Source organism: Drosophila mojavensis, unplaced genomic scaffold (genome assembly GCF_018153725.1).
Source record: "Drosophila mojavensis isolate 15081-1352.22 unplaced genomic scaffold, ASM1815372v1 contig_36, whole genome shotgun sequence".
Classification (NCBI taxonomy): Eukaryota; Metazoa; Arthropoda; class Insecta; order Diptera; family Drosophilidae; genus Drosophila; species Drosophila mojavensis.
Genome location: NW_025318858.1, coordinates 14,646,185 through 14,668,895, shown reverse-complemented (window position 1 = coordinate 14,668,895; position 22,711 = coordinate 14,646,185). Strand labels below are relative to the sequence as shown.

Genomic DNA, 22,711 nt, shown 5'->3' with positions numbered 1-22,711 from the left:
CCAACACCTTTTCCAATTGAGCAGCTGGAAAATGTAAATGGAAATGTGAAAGAGTTGTGATTCGATATATAGAGAGTGTGGCTTTTGTGACTCAATTACAATAAGTCTATTAAACTTGTGTCTGCGGCTTGTCTAGACAGAGTACCCAACCGACCGATCAGTCACAATGTCTGCAGATCTCGAGCCTAGGCTCGAGCCCGGGTCCAGGGCCAGGCTCGGGGTTGAAGAGCCCTGAAGAGCATTGAGAGACCGAGCGCGTGCCCCTTTTGACTTTCGACTGGTTCTTTGTGCCGCTTCTAACAACAACGGGCTGGAGTATGCACACGATGACTATGACGATGACGATGATGATGATGATGATTCTGGTGCTGATGATGATGAGGCGAAGGTGTTCCAGCTGCCGGTTAGGCTCTCTGTGTCTCGATTTCACTTTCGTTACGCCTGCGCCACAGACATTCGAGCATATGTATTTCAAATGAAAACCTGGTCCTTGATCGAATCGGCTTGCCCCGCCGACATTCATCGTTTGGCTCGTTGCTCTTTTTCATCAGCTTCTACTTCTCTGCTCATGTTTTTTTTTTTTTTTTGTGGCTGCGCGGTTTTGATTACGTATTGCACAATGGATGCCTGGACGCAAAAAGGAGTAAAAATTTTGAAGTAGCGCCGTTCGAAATGCTTTATAGGTTTGTCAGCAATCGAATTGTGTGTGTGTGTGTGTGTGTGTGTGTGTGTGTGTTTGTGTGTTTGTCTGTCTCTCTGTCCGTCTCTCCGTGTCTGTCTGTGCGTTTTGTCAACATATCGTATTACGCCCCAGTCGCTGTCCCAGGACCTGGCCCATAATCGCTAATGACAATACAAATTGAGAGTGGAGAGTGGAGAGTGGAGAGCCCCGAATCCCGAGTCCCGAGTCCCTAACCTTTGCGCATGCTCAGCGGCTTTGTTGGTTTTCTGGGAAGCCTCAGCCACTGACAGCCGGCGCAGGCGCAGTGTGCTTTCAATTCGTTAAACAATATATTTGTTTGGCATTTTAAGTGAATTTCGAACGCCGTTTATTTGGTGTTCTTCTCCCTCTCTCACTCTCTTGATCACCCTCTGTGTGTGTGCGTGTTTTTGTGGTCGTTTGCAGCCGCCACCTTGAAGCAATCGATCAATATTCGTGGAAATTCAGTTTCGTATTATAACAAATATGAAGCTTTTTCTTGAGAATTTTTGGGGAAATACTTTAGCGATTAAGCAAGTAAAATGACATTTTCTTTTAGAATTTGCATTGAACAATAAATAATTGTAAACACTTTTTGTTATAAGATCATCTTTAAAGGGAGGGGGTTTCTTTTTAAATAAATGTTTTATTTTTGGTATGTTTCAAATGAAGCCAAAAACAGTTTAAAATTCAAAGATTTATGACTCTTTTAATTTAAATCAGTTTATATTAATATGTGTACAGGATATATAAGAGTGCATTTCTAGTGCATTTTTATGCTAGTCAAACTAAGAATCTTCGAATACTGGCCAGTTAGTGTTAATGGCCCGTTGCTTTTATATAATAACGAGGCTTGACATCGAAAGAGTCGCTGCGACCGAGTGTCGTACAATTGTCGTTGAATAACGAGAGACCCGAGGAATAAGAATAAGGGGGTCACACATACTATAATATGTATAATGTGAAGAGACAACACAAGTTTGCAGAATATAAATGTGATATATTATATATATAATATTATATATATTATTATTATTGTTTATAAATAATAAATAAACCTACATTTTTTTTTTTTAATTTGCACTTCATAATATATATTATAAATAATATAATAATAATAATATTACATTTATATTCGTTGATGGTTTCTATTGTATGTCTTTCTTATTGAAATAAAATCCTTCCTCCCTCTCTTCCTTTCTCTCAAATACCCTAAACATTTGTAATTTCTCAAAATATCTAAATTTCTTTGCTTTATTTTTCTTAGCGCCACACAGAAACTACGCATCGATACTTCACAATAAATCCTGGAGCTGTAATTAATTAATCTCAATTGCTGGCGCCTATAGGTTTTTGTCAGCTCTAAGCTGAGAACTGACAGCCAACATGGGACGACTACAGAAATCTCGGCGCTTAATTAAATATTTATACAAATGTAAATTGCCTTGATTAATGGTTGTCCTCGGTGCGCACTTGCTGCAGCTCCCAGGCTCAAATCATAGTCCCAAATCAAACAACAACAACAACAACAAACATCAAACGCAATTTACTGAAAGGACACGCCGTCGACCTAATGCTTTCTCCCTTGTGCACTCTGCGTGTGTGTGTGTGTGTGTGTGGTGAAAGTGTTGTTCACATCAAACGGCTTGAAAATTAATTGTTTCGCCGGTTTTGTTGTTGCTTTTTCCACGTTTTTAGTTGGGCCCGATAAACAATTTGATTATTCGATAAACAAATACAACTACACACACAGTCACATCAGCCAGCGACTGTTCTCCCCCACTCTCCCATTCTCCCATCAAAAAAGACCTCGCTCCATTTCATTCGCCATTGTCTCGCTGTCTGTCACAGGCGACATGGCTAGCTACTCCATAGCAGCTTCCATCGTGTGCGTGTGTGTGTGTGAAGAGCATATGTGTATGGAGTGTGTCTCTCTCGCTCTCACTCTTACTCTCTCCATATGTGTGTGTTGTGTGTGGTCGCTGTTTGAGTGTCTTTTGTTGTTCGCTCGCTCTGATAGCGTCGCTTTTGTTTGAAGCCCCGGCGACAGACAGCGACAACAGCAACAACAACACAAACAACAACAACAACAAAGAGCCAGAACACGATTGTGTTTTTGGGGAACCCAGTACCCAATCATAATTATGCACGTTGTTTGTTATTGTTGTTGTTTAGGGCCTCTTGTTAATAATGGCGTTAATGTTTATGCTGATGAGCATGACACGGAGGAGCAGAGACCACCCTCGCTCTCAGTTTAATATCGGGCCTTAAATCACGACGATATTTATGGTAACTAGATTGACTAAGCGCTACAAAGGATGCCTAGCCGGTGTGTGATATATGTGTGAGAATTGAGGATGACTTCTTCGTAGATTAAGACACATTCTTTAGTATTGTGAAGTTACCATAAGTTTTCAGATTGAGGCATATTTTTAGTTATTGATAATGGTCAGGGAAAGCAGATGGTATTTAAGGAGAATTAAATTGGTTAATTTGCAATTGAAATGTATTTTCGATTTGAATAAGTATACTGACTAATAAGTAAATCCTCCAATGTAATTTCATCCAATGTAATTTTATGTTCGATGACTAAAATTAATCTATTAATATTTAAATTTATATTATTTATTAAGCTTATTTTTTTTACCTAATATTTTTTTTTTTATTTATTTTTTATTTGTACTTATTTACTTATATTAATATTTTATTGTTATAATAATTTTTTGATTGTTATTTCTTTTTAAGTCTTAATATAATTAAATATTGGTTCATTCGTATGGAAATGAAACCACTAATGTAAACAATTTATATTTAAGAAAATGTATATTAAGATTAAATAGAAAGAAAACGGTTTTATACGAGTTTGATACAAAAATTGAGATTAATAATAATAATTTAAAAATTTTTTTGTTTGTCATGTTAAGACACAATTGTTAAAACCGTGAAGAAAGTAAACGCAAAGAAAGTGACCCATAGCAAAAGAGACAAAAACACCCTGAGATCACGAGAGAGATGAAGAGAGTAAGTCAGACTTTTATATTGTTTAAGAATCTCAGTACGGGCTCAGTTCCAAATTTGGCATTATTATTCGTCAATGATTGTAAATATATCCCAATTACTATAAGCATAATGACTAAAATCAGTATTAATCCTTTAATTAATTACAAAATAACTTACAATACTTTTTAGAGCAAGTAAAACTAATACTGACACAGTCGTTGCCTATAATTTACAAAACAGACTTCAAAGATCGCATCTATTTCATAACTGCATGCAGTCTAGCTAATAAAACTTTCATGTAATCCGAATTACCAAACTGTAATTAACTCAAAGCATTAACATTCATTCAATTACGAACTTTGCTTCCATGCCCGATTGCATGCCAATCAATACTCAGCTTGTGGCCAATTAAGTGTCTGTTGCCACCCACTCAAAGTGGTGCGGCTGATAATCTCGGCAGGCAATGGAAAACCCATAAAAAAGCGCAATCATCGACAGCACCACAAAACTCGCCCAAATCGTCCAAATCGCCCAATAATTACAGGCGTGTTAAGTGCCCCCCGCAACCGATCCAGATTGTTTTGCTTGCTGCACACTCAGAGAACTGTGCAAATATTTGTTTGCAGTTTTTCAAGGCGACTTTTGTCAGTGTTGTTGTTGCTGTTGTCAAATGTGATTATTAATGTGCTTTGTATGGCAACAACACCCCACAGCAGCCGAGCAATCGAGCAACGGAGCATCACCCGCTCACCCTCTAACCCAGTCCGTATGGAAGTGGAACGTATGCTAGTTGTCGCTGAGGGTGTGACAATCCGTAGAGCTCAACTAATGAGTGTAAACAACGGACGGGCCAAAAATTACAAATCAAAAAAAGTAGAAAATAGAAACTGCCACAGAAATGTTTGATTTGTCGCTTAGGACTAATGAAACCAAACATTAGAGCGAGCACCCTCAATAGACTTCTGGTTCTGGTTCTGGTTCCGCTCTGTTCAGGTCTCAACTTCCGGGGGTTGGCAATAAATACTTCCCTCTCCCTCTCTCGCTCTAAAGTGTTGCAATTTTGCCCACGCTATAAGGCATAAAGGGATGTTGGATATTTACTATTTGAGATAGAGCGACAGGCTGAATGGACGGAGAGACAGACGGACTGGTTGGTAGAGAGACCAGGCTAGGCCATGCCCGGCCAGACCAGGCCGATGTGTTGTAAGTTGATTACGTGCTTGACGTTGCTCTTGTTGTTGTTGCTGTTGTTGTTGTTGTTGTTGCTTTTGCTGCCGTCGTTGAGCAGCGAACTGCAATATGAGGGCGCATATTGCTGCCGTGGAATCGGCAGCTGTCTTCACGTGAACTGCAGCCGCGTAACTCCAACTCCAATTCCAACTCCATTCCCAACTCCAATTGCAGCTCTTCATATGGATTTTTCACCTCACATTCTTTTTTTTTTTTTTTTCATTGGTAGGCTACGTGCCTGAACTGTCTAATGCCCTGTGCACCAGCCACCTGAGTGAACTTCGACGGGTCGCGAGTTTCGCTAATGTGTAGCGCCAGGTCAGGCCAGCCAGGGCCTTGGTCAATAGACTGACTCTGATGAGCTGCTTCTGCTGCTGCTGCTGCCACTGCCGCGGCCACCGCGTGGCTTTCGTGGGAAACTCTCCATAAAGGCATGCGGGTGTGGTTTTTCCTTCTACGCTTTGCTACAATTAATGAAATTGTATTTTGTATTTTTTTTTTCTCTTTTGGTTTCAGTTTTTGGTATGCTCTGTGCTCATAGATGCTACAGTTTTGATTAATAGTCGTTGGCCTGAGAAATGCTTTGGGGGCAGTTGTCGTTGCATGCCCCGCAAGCTCTGCGGAGCTGATCTGTTGCACTTGTTCTAATGGCACTTCCTAATGGTATGCTAGGCGAACAGGTACCAGGCCAGATGCCAGTTACCAGTTGCCAGTTGCCAGTTGCCTGGGCGCCCCTTATTGAGCAATTAGTTAAATGGCCACTAAACTGTTGACAGTTAACGTTTTATCAATTGGGTTTTCTTTTGGAAGGCATTGGGCTCCAACATAAATCAAAGTTTCGAGTGCAACTTTCACATGGCAGAACGATTTGTCAGTCAGTCACGAGCGGTTTGATATGATCGACAACCAGTAGAAATTTTGACATGCTCATTTAAGTGCCCTCTAGTCGACGACGAACCCTTCACCCATCACTAAAACAAATAACTCGCGGGCCCTGGAATGCGAGGGCTCCACAGGGCTGTCCATAGCTTACGATAGCCCTACTCACATATTTACTTATATAGGCAACATTATTCTGACCATTAGCTTCTATAATTCTGCCTCATAATTGCCATGTTGCGATACGCAATGAGTCAGACGCACAATGAAACCACAAATCGTACTGAAATTCAACTGTAATGTACAACAACAAATTAATTTTATCAAGCGCATTTTGTGTTCGTCTAAATTTAGATATCATATCAAACACACAGCATAGCATTTGCGTTTTCTTTTTGGTTTAAATTCACACAAGTCAATAAAGCTTGAAGATCAAAGATATGGGTTTCTTTTTTAAATTAATATTATTCTTTTAAATTAATATTATAAACTTATTCAATTAAATTTATTGATTAAATTTTATTTATTTATAAGTATATATTTTTTAATATTAAACATTTTTTTTTATTTTTTTTTATATTTTATCAAACATTTCATGTCAATTTTATATATATTTATTATTCAATATTTTGACTAGACTACACTTGTAAAATTAAAAAAATTACTTCAATATGAGGTATATGCAAATAAAATAAATTTTAGAGTTCATATAATTTCTTGCTAATATGTATATAAAAAGTATAGAAGTATTTTTTTATATTAAATTAACATAAAAATTTAAAAAAGAAAAAACTTTGATGAGTTTATGAGAATTTATTTATTATTATAACAGCATGGACTCTAATGTAAAAGCATATACTCAAGAACAATATTGCTGAATTAATCTAATTTTAGGTCACTCTAAAATTGCAATAACTATCTCATCAGTTTCCAGGCCAGTAAAATTCCGAGTGCCACAACAGGCAGCTCTTATATCATACAACATCAGTTTGATAAAAAAAATAAATCCACCCCTCCACGAGCGTGGAGTGGTTCGAGCCCACTGTCAGTCAGTTAGTCAATAAGCGACACCGTGCAACATGATCCATCATCAGTTAAAGGCTGAAAGCTGTAAACAAACATGGCTGAGCTAAAACTATTATTGAAATACGATGCCGCGATGACAACAGACAAAACTGAGCCGTCGCTCACAATGGGCCGAACAGCAGGCAGAAGGTCCTTTTCGGCTGACAGATCAGCTCGTCGGACAGCCCACAGCATGAGATGAGTTTCCATCGGGCTCAGCTTGCGATCGGCACGCGACACTCTGAAAGCTGCCTCGACATTTCAATATATTACGCAAACGCCGCAGGATCGCATCAGTTATTAAAAATGATGAGTTTTCTCAGTTCGGCCTGGAGTTGGTGTTAGCTGTGGCTAATGGTTTTCTCGCGAACTTATCAACATGTTTTCATCGACTACCGACTGCCAGTTAGCGCCCACGTGCCGCACGCAATTGCCAGCCAAATGCTAATTAGAGAAAAGTCATTTTCCAATTCAATGGCCAACCCCAGCAACCCCGCAACTCCGTAACCCCTAGACCTAGACCAGACCTTGTGCCATGCATTTTCGGTCAGCTCACGCGCTATGCTGATAAGAAGAAATTTCTATATAAAGTTATGCATGTTTCTATTTTGTTTAAACAAATAAGTAGCTCATTATTTGACATGTGGGCTCGTGGATAAAATTATTTAGCGAGTTGCGGTTACGCGTTTCAGTTCTTTTCTGACTAACTACACCTATATTTAGAAGTATGCAGTTGACTGTGTTTTTGAGCCAAGTAGTCAACAAGTAAATGGGCTGAAGGCGAGGATAATTTACTAGAAAATACTTTCACATACTATTTAATCTCTGGCAAGATACAGAAGCTGAGTTTTAAATGATTATCATTTACCTATAGAATATACAGTTTATCCCAATTTCCCGACATTATTTGATTTATACAAACATATTACAAATTATCGTATTTTTAAGAAATATTGGTGCAATTATGTTCTTTTGAATCTGATATATGATCTTAGAAGTCAAAGGTGAAGGACATTGCTATTTTTGTGAACACAGCTGTATACCATCAAAGGATAAGTCTCATAGAATCTCAATAGTTAAAAATATAATTGATTTGGTATAGGTAAATGCATGACTGTCTAGACGCAGTCTGCTTAGGACAATGTAGAACTCAAATATGTAGACATAAATTTGTTCAAAATATGTATACAGATTTTCAGATTATTCTAGTCTACCTAGTCAACCTAGTTTAGTAATATGTAAATACAAATTTCTTTATTCAGAATCTACTTATCCGACTCTTGACCTGAACAACATGCAACACGAATATAAATTAACTACTAATATAGTATAGTCAGGCTTCTCTTCTTGTATGCATATATTACATATAACTCACTTTCAATTCTCTCTCAAAGTTCACACCTTAACGTGGCTGGCTTGATCTTGATGTTTTCCTTTCTCGATTTAACCCACTTATATTCATAGATACTCAGGCACACTCACACACACACACACACACACACACAGTGACACCCACAACACAATAGTTCACCCAAATATCTGTGCCTGGCGCATTTCCCACACCCACAGCCAACTGGAACTATGTAAGCCAATCCAATGGCCATCTGCTGAGCTTAACCCAATAAATAGCTGACATAGCTGGCTGGCTTGGCTGGCCAGGATCCAACACATCGCAATGGCCGAGTGAGTCATAAATTGTGAAATGCAATGCACATTATCGTCAGAGCGAGATACCAAAAAGTCAAAGAGTTCCAGCTCCAGACGGGGGCCAGAAGCAGCTGAGCCCCCGAGCTGAGCTGAGCGTGGTGGACACTTTCAGGCAAACAGTTGGCATCTAGTCTATAGACAGTTGTAGTAGTAGTTGTTGTTGTTGTTGCTGCTGCTGTTGCAGTTGCTGTTGCTGTTGTTGCTGTTTGTGTTATTTATGAGTTTTGTGATGTTTCTGCAAATTTTTCTATGTAAGAGACTCGCGACTCCTTTGTTTTTGTTGTTTCTTTTTGTTGTTTTTTATTTTTTATTTTCGTTGCAATGACGCTGAGGTTAGTTGAACTTGCGCCTGCCGGCCTGGCTTATCGCACGTCAATTGCGCAGACAACTTCATTGTAAGGCGCAAGAGAGATTCCTGCGCATTGATGTTGACAGCAGGAGTTCCAAGCACGCGTCCCATGCACACACACACACACACAGAGACAAAAATAGAGAGGGAGAGACAGAGAGAGATAGAGAAACCACAGAAGGAAGTTGTGCTTGCGGTTCGAGCCTAGGCTGGCTCCGACTCTGTAGCAATCTAATTACATTTTGTGGCCGAACTTTCAATAGTGTTTGAGCGATTTCCATCAGTCAATAAAAACTGCGCAAACTCCAAACTCGTGCGTCTTGTGGACACAGCAGGCACATGCTCCAACTGACTGCATCAGATATGCCCCCGGGCTGGCAGCTGACGACGCGTCGAGACGGCAACGGCAACTGCAATTGAGAGGGAACTCTCACAACTTTATTTGCGCTGCATTTCGCGGAAATCGAAATCTGTGCGAAACTCGAAATATTTCGTTGGAAATTGGAATGCCAGTTCAATGCGCATAAAGTTTTTTGTGCTGCCTGTTCAAGCGAATGACTAAGAGTTTATAGAGTTTTTGTAATGGACTCAACATAATACTCAAGCATAAAATTAAAAAAAAAAAATTTGGAAGAAAATGATGTGAAAATATATATATTAAATAGTCTACTAGTTAAAAATATATTGATTGTCAAATACACTTATTGCTTAAGTCAATTGTGATACTTAAAGTTTTAATTTATTTTAATTTCAGTTTTCAGTTATAATCAACCCTCATACATATTCTATAGAATATTTATGGTATATTTCCCATCATAAAAAATTCCATTTTTCTCATATATTGATTATATTTGCAATTGACCTTGAGTATAATAAAGTTTGGGCATTCACTATATAAACAAAAATCAAAATTGTAAGAAATAAACAAGAAATTAAATGTAAAATTTACAGACTCTGGCTGTAAAGACATGTGTGAGATTTGTAATATTATTACAATAGAATTACACATAGAGATATAATTTGCTAGCTGAATTACGATTTTTTGTAATATGCTTCATCTGCGCTTGCTATTTGAAGGCTATATCTTATATAGATTGCAAGATCGACAGACGGAAGAAAGTATATGGCTAATTAGACTCAGCTTGTCGCCCTGATCAAAATATATATACGTTATGGCATCTGGCACGCCTCTCTCTGGCTGTTACACAGATTATTACAAAAGTTATTACAACCTAATTTCGAAATTCAAAAGGGTTTGGGTATAATACAATTACTATAATTTTAAATTAAAAGAAAATATCACCGAACTTTGCTTTCTTTGTAAGCCTCAAGCGAGCATCAGGCAGTTGGTAGCATTTGATGACCATGTTTCTGCTTTTCTTTTCTGCATTGTCAATTTTGCCATACCTCACGAGGCGTCTAACAAATTATGGAAACGTGCTGCTGGGCCGACAAACAGACAGACCCACGGACAGGCAGAGGCAGAGGCAGAGACAGACAGACATAGCATAGCTAGAGCATATGCTGTGCTGACAAGCGAAACAATTAAAACTAAAGTGGAAACGATCAAAAAGTGCTACCCCGGTACACAGAGATCTATTGCCGCAGATATATAGTGCAGTCCAACCGCAGTGGCTGGCAATTTGCATATATTAATATATTAACTGTAGATCTCCAACTGGCTGGGCCAACACCCTCACCAGGACATCACTCGCCCTGCGTGACTCATTTCGTGCTGGAATTCTTGTTGGTTGTTGCCGGCAATTGCCAATTGGCATTGGATGTTAGGCGTCATGTGTGCCGTATGCTAATGACTCCGACAGGACTCTTCCTCCCTTTCGCCCTCTCTCTCTCTCTCACTCTCTGTGTTTTCCAAGTCCAATACGATATATATGGGGCGATGATGAGCTGGCTGTTCGCTTTTGACATTGTCATGCTGTCAAGCGTAACCAAACTCCGATAAGAGCAATAAAAATGAAAATAGGTTGCGAGCGGCTCACAAAAGCAACAATAGCTTTCGTAACATCTGTGTGTAGAGCCTGAAATGGCAGAGTTTTTAGAGCTGGCTTGAGGCACTTGGATGAGAGGCATGTACTGGAAAAAACTATGTATACATATAAATAGAATATGTCTCGAGGATTTAAAAAAAAAAATCAGTTTGATGTTTATTCTCGAAAGTCGATTGGCCTACAATTTTTTATGGTTTTTTTTTTCTAAATATATTTTCGAAATTATTAAATATCCATATGATAACGAATTATAAGTATCCGTATAAAAAATATGATTTTTTTTTATGATGTAAACCATTTTCCAACTAATTATCAGCTTTTATATTATAAAATAAAATTATAAACATATATATAAAATATATATACAAAATAATTTTGTTTTATAATTTATAAATATTTATAGACATTTATAAATTATATCCAAATGTATTTTATTTTATGTAAAAAAATATACCCATAAATATTTATAAATTATATACAAAATTATTTTATATAAATAAATTTTTTTTTTTTATTTTTATTTTATTTGGAAGATGATGTGTATTTTAAATTATTATAAAATTTTAAAAATGTTATAAAAATAAATAGTTTTTCAAAAAGGAAAAAAACATGTAAAAGCTGATTGTAAAAAAGATTGTTTAGGTATTTAAAACAAAATTTTAAATTAAAAACAAAATCAGAAGAAAAAAAATACCAAAGTGAAATATACGTATATAATTGATATAATTCAAAGCATCTTCCAAATTTGTTTCTTCTCATTTCACATTCATTTCTCTCAGTGCATCGGCTGGCACGCGATCGGTAGCAGCCCATAATGCACGACACGTACCATTGCTATCGACTCGAACTGACTTAATATATGCACCCACACAGTGATGACACGCATACCTACGAAAAAAACATAAACAACATTGAGGGAGACACCACATCAAATTGGAACTGAAAATTATGCCAATTGGTTTATCACTGGGCAACTGGAATACTGAAAAAAAAAAAACAAGCAACATCTGAGGGGCAGACAATTGCACAGAATTAAACAGATGAAAAAATACAAAAAAAAAAATAAATAAAAAAACCCACAAACATTTCGAATGCCAAATTGCATTTAGTATTTATGATACTGAAGCTAGGGAAGTACAGTTGGGCGCAAATATATAAAGGCAGCTGCAACCCCTTCAGATGTATTGACTGAGCCAGCGCTCCTTGGTCTGACGCCGCCAATTGAGGGGAAATAAACGCTTCCAGATCTCGTAGCGAGCCGCATTCAGACCCTCCCGCAAGATTAGCTCGTCGCCAATGTCCAGATAGTAGCGCTTCTTGAAGCTGAACGGGCGCCAACGAATGTCGCGCAATTTCTCGTCGCTGGGCTTGTTGGGGTCGCTGCGAAAGGAGTTTCACTTCAATCTTTATATCGATTATCAAATCGCTCTCCTACGTACCCCTTGTAGGCAAAAGCAGCGAACATGCGCGTCATCAGGTCGACCATGCGATATTCATCGTCATCCTCCGTAAACATGCGACTGATCGAGGGCTCCACAAACAAATACATTAGATCGTCGTGATGGACGACGCCGTAGGGCGCCTCCTCGGGATAGTGGATGTGACTGCGTCCGCCCTGGTAGGCGAAGCGATACTGATACACCTTCGTGGCCCGAGCGGCCAGATGGACAAACCGATGAATACCAAAGCCCGTCAGGGCATCCGAGTAGAGTGTGGCCAGCGCCTGCAGCGAGCTATTCGCCTCGAGCGGCAGATTACCAAAGTAATACTGATGCAACTCCTGGCTAATGTTATTGGCGCGCGGACTGCTGGCATTGTAGAGGAAACAGATTGGAGCCAGGGCCTCAAAGTTGTCATTGAAGGCGCTGAGCAGGGAAGGACTTTGCAAGATGGCTGAGGTTGGAACAAATATAGAATTAGGAATCTCTCCCTCTCTTTCTTTCTGCATTCCTCACTCACATATAGCTGGACCCACAAACTCATCCTTGGTCATGCCCGTTATGATGGGTATCTTCATAAAGTTGCCATTCTGATAACTGCGCACGGGATCCTCAATGAGAAAACGCTCCTGCCCAAGGTCAGGCTCCACCACGGGCTTCCACAGGATGAGCGGATTGTTGCGCCCGAAGTCAAACATGCGGGGCAGCGTGTTGGCATACTCCAAATAGTGTTTCTAGAGATGAGATCTCTATAGTCGCTTAGCTCTAATCATAGTCTTACTCAAGCTCACCTCACGCAGACAGAGCATCATTTCCTTTAGGTCCCTCGTGTTGCACTGCAGCAGTGCCGCTTGCTTCTTGGCGACGTCCATCTGATGCTCCGGCAACGACCACTGACCGGTTGCGGCGCCACTCATCACAATGGCCCGCTGGAACAGACCCTGCGACATGGGCGACACCATGTGCAGGGTGACGGCCATGGCGCCCGCCCCATAGCCGAGCACCGTGACCGAATTGGGATCGCCGCCAAAGCGCGAGATGTGCAGCTTCACCCAGCGCAGCAGCTGCACCTGATCCTTAAGGCCCATGTTGCCGGGCGCCTCCTGTGTGCCCGTGGCCAGGAAGCCCAGTGTGCCCAGCCGGTAGTTGAAGGTAACCAGCACAAGATTGCGATCCATGAAATACTGCGGACCCGCAAAGTTCTTGCTCTGGCCGGACAGCGAGTAGAAGCCACCGGGATGAATGAAGACAATGACGGGTTTCTTGGGATTCGGTTCGGATTCACTGGGCAGCTGGCGTGTGTAGATATTCAGCCTGAGGCAATCCTCACTCACATCCTCGCTGACCAGTCCCGGCTGCGGGCACTTGGGTCCATCGAAGGTGGCATCAAAGATATCAAACCATTGCTCAATCGGCTCCGGCGGCCTGAAGCGCAAGTTGTCGACGGGCGCCTTGGCATACGGAATACCCCGAAAGGCATAGAAATTGCGACCAGCCTGCGAGGGCAATATAGTGCCACGAATTTTGCCCAAAGCCGTGGTGATGACCAGATCCGAGAGCTCCTTGTCGCTGCCAATGGGCACATCATCATCCTCATCCGCCAGGGCCTTGGCCACTTCGCTGCTGCTCTGCAAGACAGAAATGGAGCTGCCCAAGAGCAGCAGGAGCAGAAATCCAACTGACTGCAACATTTTTCGCGCACTCTGCAAACAGAACTGTGGAGGCTGGAGCCCAAGCTTCAGCCTTTTATAGTCCCCAACTCGACTCAGGATTGAGTCACATAAAGTTTGCAAATTGATGGGATTCTTTTATGCGGCTGAACGTGGGCGTTGGCTGTTGCTTCCTTGTTCTGTGAGCGGCTTCCCATGTCCAATTGGCGACGGGCCGTGTTAACCATAAATAACTAACGTGCTGTCCGGCCCGAGATGCACTTCCCACACACACACACACACACGCACCCAGTGCTGGTGGCACCTAGCCCAATCCCAATCCGATCTGCCGACCGGCCCACGCAACATTTTGATACGAATACTTCAGTTGGGCATTGTCTATTAATTTCTTATTGCTCCAATTTTTCCCACGTGAACTTGTTTGCGTGCTAGCGGCTTATTAGATTAACAGCGCATTTAAACACCCTCCCTCGGGCTTAACCTCGGTGACCTACCCAACAAAAAAGTAGACGAAGAGAAAAAACCCAAACACAAAGCGAAATTCACAGCCGAAAGTGATCCCTAAATGCTTGCTAATAGCGTTTAATGGTGAGCATTAAAGGTGAGCACAAGTCATAAAGTTCTCCAGCACAAGACGATGATGACACACCCCATTGTGCCCAGTCTCTCGGTAGATACCGCAGAGCCAGAGCCAGAGCCAGAGCCAGATCCAGCCGAGAGACCAAAGTCGTTGAAGTGCGTTAAGTGTTCCTTTGTGCTGCTCTTCCGTTTGTTCTTCCTTATTTGTTTTCCTTTTCCTTTGCATTTGCGTTTGCCGGTTTTGTTCCCAACCTCTCCGTTTGCTCTGTGCACCGTAGTCAAAGGACGCACATAAATTGTCTGTTGGTGGAAGGCAGACAAAAAGCGTGCTAATTGGATTTATATTGGGCATTATGAAAGGAACTTGGTAGCGACTGCTGTTGCTGCTTGCCCTACTTTAAAGTGTGAAAACCTATTGGTTGGGTAGCTCTAGAGATCTGCAATTATATTTTCCCATAAATGAAGCAAAAGAATAGAAAAGAATATATGAGGGAGATACTGGGAATCAAGTGCTGAAATACGCCTAAATATTTTTTTGAAAAAAATAATTGATTAAAAAAAAAAAACATATTAAGGTAATATTTAATAAATTGTACATTATTGGAATAAATAAGTTAAAATATATGTTTTATAATAATTAATTAAATAGAAAATCTTTTCAATAGATAGCCTTATTGATATTTCCAGTCTTTAAATAATTTTATGCACGGAATGACATAAACGAATTTTTAATTTATTTTAATTTTAATGTTAGTATAAAAATAAAAAAATAAAAATAAATGTTATTTTTGATTATTATTTTCTTTTATATAAAAATATAAAATATGCTAGAAATACATTTACTTCAGTTATTTGTTGCGCTTATGATATTGCTTATAGCGTCTATAGCATCCATTGAGGGAACTTTTTGATTCACTTCAATTTCAACAATGGGGTCTATTAATTATATTATAATTTGTTACATACAAATATATTCTTTTTATATGCAATAAGTTAAACTCGTTCTTACCCTCGCTGAATTAAGCGACAATTAAAATTTTAAATATTTACTACATATGTAGTATAGTAAGCCCGAGATCTTAAACTAAATTAAATTGGAGGAAAATCGGAAGAAAACTATAACACATATATTCAATATTTCGGCCAGGAAATATTTAGTTTTCATATTTGTTATATCCAACTGCTAGAATATAATGCTCACATAAGACAAGGTTCAGATCACAGCTAGCACATGGCCGTAGGTGCTTCTAAGGGTCCATATGTAATCCAGGCTCTGGAGAATAAATGACAGTCATTTGGACAGAATTCAACTCCTACACTGCTGAAGCTCTGGCTATAATTGATGATATGACCTCATTCTCAACCAGTTGCCACGCCCATGCAGCGATCTTCACGCCCTGACATGCTCCCTCCAGCACTGCTAACCTAGGCCACAGAGCACAGAGCACACTTCATGGCAAGCTGTGCCGTTGTTAGACATTCTGTGGTCGTCTGCGCTGTAAGTATTACCTGGTAATTGTAACATCAGCTCCGGCTCGAGGCTCGAGCTCGAGCTCGGCAGGTGACACAAATGCAGACGCCTCTCTGGTGCTGCAGTCAGACACTAATGACCAGACGACGTCTTGCCATGCGCCACAGGATGTGTCTGCAGTGTTGTCGTGAGGTGTGAAGAGTGGCCAAACCAGTGTCTGCTAGCATATATATATATATGTATGTATGTATGTGTTTGTGTGTTATTGCTTTTACGACTCCTGCCGCGCCTTGAGAGCCGTTGCTCAAGTGTGCCCGCGGTGATTTTGTGGGTTTTTCCTATTAAAAAGTGTTTTGGTTTTAACTTTCAATTTCGATTTAATTAGCTGGCAAATGTTGACATATTGCCAGAAGCCAAAGGCGTTTGTGTGTGGTCGAGATCGCAAATAGATATCCAGATATGCCTTTCACTAGAACCCGGGCACTAGTTACCATCTAATAGAGACTGGCCTTGGATATGGAATGTGCCAAGTGTTTGCCCAACTATAAAAAAAAAACGAATAGAAAACCAAATCCATTCCATTCGATTGTCAAAGCGCATAATTTATTAGCCATAATCATTAGATCGAGCGAGAGGCGTTTGTCTGTTCCAAAATTAGCATTGCATTCTATTTGCAATGCATTTCTAATGCTACCCCCAGTAGCTTAGGGGTTGGATTAGCAACCCCTCGCAAAAAAGGAAAAACACAACGGTAAATGCACATTGACTAATGAAATGTTTGGCGGTTGCGGCATTTTCGGCGGTTCGATTTCGAGTGCTCCTGGGCAAGAGGTCGTTCTGGGCCAAATGATTTTTAGTTATTTATGGCCCACAAAATCGTGACAATTGCCCCGAGTTTTTGCCATTTCCAAATTTCCACAAAAATATCAAATTTTGTTTAGCCATTTCCAATTCAGTTTATGCCAATTTGCATTTGATAGTACGCCCGCGAATTTGTTGTCACCGGAATGCCAGCTAATTAGTTGGATTTGTTTTCCAGGTTTTATGCTCTTCTGGAGCGTTCAGCGTTCAGCGTGGCCCGTGCCCGACCGGGTCTGCCGCGGCACCTGGGCACGCGTCACACAAGAGATAACTTTTATTTTATTTACTTTTTTTGGTTTTTTCGAAAATTTATGACACAGCGCGCATTGCAAACTGGCATGCGGCGAGATATGAATAACTTTTGTGTACACACATATGGGTGAAAATAAAATGAACTGCATTGCATTTGCTAGGCTTTATGTGAGTGCCCTTATGCATTGAGGCTATTATAGATGCCTCTATGGGCACGAAAGTTAAATGCAAAATATATAGAAAATTACTTGAATAATATAAGAATAAGTTAACTCTTAAATAAATGCAAAATTTTCACTGAAGATGGGAACGAAATTTGAATATATTTCTAATTCAACCAAAATATATTAAATATATATATATTTGGAATTTTTATATTTTAAAGATTCACTGTATCATATATAAATGAAAAGAATAGTATAAATATTCCATAATATATTACATATATATTGCACTATAAACAATATATAATACAATTTTAGTCTTTAAGAGGCTTTAAAGTTTCTTCTTGAAATGAAACCAAAATATTTTGTTTATTTGGTTTTATATATAAAAAAAATAAAATAAAAAATAATATTAAATATTTACTCAAAATTTATTATCAGACTTTCAGCAATATTCGTTACTTCACTCTATGTTACTATAATGCCATGAAGACAATAATTATATAATTTTTAATGCAGTATATATTTAATTAATTTTTTTTTCCATTATCTATATCTATATATTAACTATTGTAATTGTATTATACAAGCTTAAGAGTTTTAATGTTTTTCTATATTTTTTCACAGTATTTTTAGCCCACTAAAGTCTCTTCAAGTCAAATGCGCATGAGCAGCTGCTTCTCTCTCAACTCTGTTCGCAATCCCATGAGCATATGCAAAAATGAGTGTATAAATCGGCAATGGATGCTCACACTCTATAAGTAGAATCCACCCCGATCGAGTAAACAGGCGCGACTCAGACAACAATCGGCGAACGGTAAAAACTGTCAAAGGCAATTGTCGCACTCTTTGTTCGTCTAGGCACAACAAACTGACAGACAGACAATCCGACGAACGAACGAACGGACGGATGGATGGACGGACTGCCACAGTGATTGATCATTTGATGAGGTCTTTGATTCGCAGTTATCTCTGATAATGGTCTGGGGCTTATAGCTCGTACATCAATTTCAATTTCGAGTGGGCTGAGCGTGCGAGCGAGCCTCTAAATGAACGTGGGAGTTTCTAGTTTGCACCTTTCAATAAAACTGGCTTGGGCTCGTGATCGGACTGGGGCCAGACACCGAGCTCTGCTTACCTTTGCCATGCGAAGCACGTGCCGTCGACTCGAGGCGCTGCCTAGCATGTAAATCTGTATATGCCACTTGCAACTGCAACAGCAGCAGCCGCCTGCATGACCAACGTCGCGTTGCAGCAGCAGCAGCAGCAGCTGGAGCTGCAACTGCTGTGGCTGTGGCTGCTGCTGGCGGCTTGCCGCAGTCTTTGCCACTTCCTTTTCGTGGTCTGTTTGAGAATTTAACCCGTGCCGTCTACGTGCTCATGGCATTCAGAGCTAAATTAATTGTTGTTGTTATTGTTATTGTTATTATTATTATTTAGTGGCTGCGTACCACCTGTTGTTGGGCAGCCAGACCTTCAGTGTGCACATTAATTGAATGTTAAAATGAAAACGCTGATCCCTTTGATTTTGCAGTCGCACTTTTCATTTCTATAATCGTCGCTGATGTGCAGATAACTTCTGATGACTGCCCGTCATATAATCATAATCGTCAACATAATCGTAATTAAGTTAAACGGGTATTCACATACATACATATATACATATACATATATGATTGTACACATATATATATATTTATTAACCGTTCAGTTTTGGCGTCTGCTTAAGCGTCTGTCGGACTGGCCGACTGCTCGGCTCGCTCCTTGTCGTAGGTCAAGCGTGCGGCTGCAGTGCCGACTCCGACGCCGACTGCGACTGCGGCTTGCCGTCTGAATCGGTCGCACTTATGTGGCCTGGCCTGGCGCTACGCTACTTCTGCTCACTTGATTGCCTATGCCAAGGCGCAGACACAGATGCGGGATGAAGTCAATAATTGTGTCCAGATTTCAAATCTTGCTTAGTTGCATTTGCCTGATTGGCCTGGCTAAGCGGCCAAGGAGTGAGGGCCAAGCGAGCGAGCTGCTCGACAGCTGCATGTGACAGATCAGCTTGATTTATACAATTACAAAGTTAATATACTATGATGTTTTTACAAAACTATAAATAAATTTTTATACAGAATTTGTAGTACTTGAAATAGCAAAATTTTAGCTTGGAGCGTGTTTATTTAAAAAACATAATAATAATAATTTTTATATATTTAGCAATATTTAAATACTTAAGAATAAAAACATAACTTTTATGTTTTGCCAATTATTTATAGGACTAACCAATTCAATATATTATACTATATTATTATTGTTATCTATCTAGAAAATATCAACTAATTTTTATTTTTTAGTTCTTACATACTTATTATCATTATTATTATTATTAGTATTCAATATATATTAAAAAATAATTAATAAGCCTTCATTGGGTATTTAAAAATAATTAAATTAAATTAAGTTTTATATCGTATTCCAAAAATGAAACTAATATGTTATGAATTTCTCATCCGCATATATTTCCATATTTTCAATAAATTATATTATATCAACTATAATAACTAAAATTTTTTAAGTCTCTTATAGATTTTAAATCCAAATATTCCAATCAATAAGAATATTTATCACAAATTTAATTTCACAGTCGTCGCAGAGCGATTTCAATTAAATGTGAAATCGGAGCCAAACTGGATTAAGAGCCAGCTCCAACCCATGCAAAAAGCCACCCAGTAGTCGAAATCGCTTTGTTATCTTATCGCGGTATCTCGGCTCGCTGGAGCACAGAGGCATTCGAATTGGATGAATGCATTTGCGAGATAAGCCAACTGAATGAGCAAAGGCCTAAGAGACAAGGTCAAGGGCAGGGTCTGCCCTGCCACAAATATGTGTATGTATGCAGATGTATATGTATATGCACATGTAAAATATGAAAATGCAGCCGAGGTTGAGCAAAAATAAAACATTAAAGCTGGCAAAAACCGAACAAATTGAGCTGACAGATCACAGGACTTGCAACAGAGCCCTCGGGCGTATAACTGCATATGAAAAGTTTTGGGGCATTGAGGAAGGGAGAGAGAAAGAGAGGGAGTACTCCATCGTAACGATCGGGTAGAGCTGCTGGCTAGCTGGTGTTTAGGGCCGAGTTCCTTGACATGCTGGACCAATGCGCCGATGCCAATATGCGCAGAGATGCGATAATCAAACGTTTCGAGCCCCAAAACACATTAGTATCAAATGGCTTTTGCCTGCAGGGCTGCTCTGCTCATTGTTTAAACAGGCGACAGAGGACGCGTGTTGCTGCTGCTGGGCCCCGACATGTCCATTAAAATCATTATGCCGCAAATGTGGCAAATTTTCAACAGTTCATTTAACTGATTAAAGTGCAACAGCGACGCTTCAAGACTCCTGTACTTCTGCCCAATTTGCCATTGGATGTAGAATCGGGCACAAAACATTTGCTCCAGCAGCAGCAGCTCTTTAGGCTTATGTGAGAAAATTACATCACACGAACTCTATAATTTTGGCACCTTCTGCTCTTTTTGCTTGGTCCGTGAACGAAGAAGTCATAAAATTAAATTTATGAGTCATAATTTTTATAATCAAAAAGCCTTTTAGGTGGAAGAGAGAATGATAGGGAGAGAGAGGGAGGGAGAGCAGCATCGCGCCTTTTGTAATTGACTTCTAATCGATCTCATTTATAAGGTCACAATCCACTGACTCTTGAACTTCAAAAATCCATTAGCATTTACCTTAAGCACATTTGTCAAAAGGCCTCTCAAAAAACCAAACTTGTTGTGGGTGATTCGAGTGTGCGTGTGTGTGTGTAAAATATTAATCAGTCAATAGGCAAAATGTTAATCCGCATTTAAAATACCTTCTTGGCGTTGCTGTTGTTGTTTCCCTTGATCTATTAGTGGACCGCCCAGCGAGTCGACCAATTAATTGCGTAAATGGAAAAATTGCCTTTGGTCTGGCTTTGTCTTTGTTGGGTGCCACAAGTCACACTTTGGTTGATTTTGTTGTAGATTGTCTATGAACTTTGCTTTGACTGAGATACACTTTTACAAAATTGAGGGTAATAGAAAACAAGATTGTTTTAAGGCAGGGATTGACTTAGCATCAATTAAGTTTATTTATTTTATAAATTGATGTTTTGGAAATTATTTTTAGTTTTAGTGGCAGTAGAGTAAATTAAGTTCAGTTTTCATTACTATATGCTACATTGAAGCTGATTAACATTTGCTTAGTTCGGGCTCATATTCTGAAAAGTACAAGTTATTTATTTATTTATAAAAATAATATATATTTATATAAATAATGAACATTTAAATGCATTTAATAACTCATTTATTTGTTTAATTTTGTATATTGTATTATTATTGAGTTTGAATTTTGATTTTGATTTTTAGTTTTATTTATTTTTTACATAACTAATTTTTCCAATTTATTATATTTATTTTAGTATATTTTATTTTGCAATAACTTTAAAATATTTAATTTTTTTTTTGGTTCTGAATTTTACTTTTGATACTTTATAAATATTATTTATTTGTAATTTTAAACTTAATTTTTATAACAATATGCTATGCATATTTTTTAAGCATTATTTTTTTTTTGCATCATTATTTTCCTCTATGTGATTATTCTTAATTCTTTAATGTTATATTACATCAATTTTTTTAAAGATTGCCTAATGCAAGCTTGTGAAATTCCAATTTCTCTCAGTGCATAGCCGAGCTAATTAATTAATAATTTTTGTGCTTGAAAGCGTTTGAAATCCATTTGAAACTATACCAATTTTTATTTATTTTAACGGCGCAATGATTAATTTGATGCGCTAAAAAATCGAAATATTTTTGTTAATTTTTTGTTTATATTCTGTTTAATAAATGTATTTTTTGTTTATTGTTTTTGTGTTATTTTCTTCTTCTTCTTCTTTTGTTGCTGTTGTGACTCAGTGACAGGCCCTTTTCGTTTTTTTTTTTTTTGGTCGCTGTAACAGCTTGAGCTTTTGGAGTTGAAGAGCACGCGCTCATTAGCCAGGCCAAACACTGTTGGAGACTATGTTGGAGCTAGAGCTAGAGCTGGAGTTGGAGTTGGCGTTACGAGTCTATGGACCACACTGAGTGTATCTACATTAAACAAGGCACGATTATAATAATGCTAAGCAATTAATTGCGAAAAGCCAAAGACCTGAGCGCAGCTGCAACAAACTAAACACACACGAGTTGTTAACTAATGTGCGTACGAGTGTGTTGAGTGTGTGTGTGTTTTTACTATTTTTGTTGCGTTGAAATATGTTTTTGTCACCCGTATAATTTGGCGACTCGAGCGTTAAAGCGACAACA

At 39.0% G+C, this 22,711-nt stretch overlaps 1 protein-coding gene across 1 annotated transcript; it reads right to left on the bottom strand.

The window, feature by feature from the left end:
- Positions 1-12,024: 12,024 nt before the first annotated feature.
- On the bottom strand, positions 12,025-14,942 carry LOC6576803 (juvenile hormone esterase). The gene is made up of 4 exons (XM_002002753.3): positions 13,170-14,942; positions 12,899-13,112; positions 12,379-12,832; positions 12,025-12,319 (listed from the first exon to the last, which is right to left on the bottom strand). The coding sequence occupies exons 1-4, from the start codon at positions 14,067-14,069 to the stop codon at positions 12,115-12,117; spliced, it is 1,773 nt and encodes a 590-aa protein (XP_002002789.1). The 5' UTR covers positions 14,070-14,942; the 3' UTR covers positions 12,025-12,114.
- Between the last annotated feature and the right edge of the window lie 7,769 nt (positions 14,943-22,711).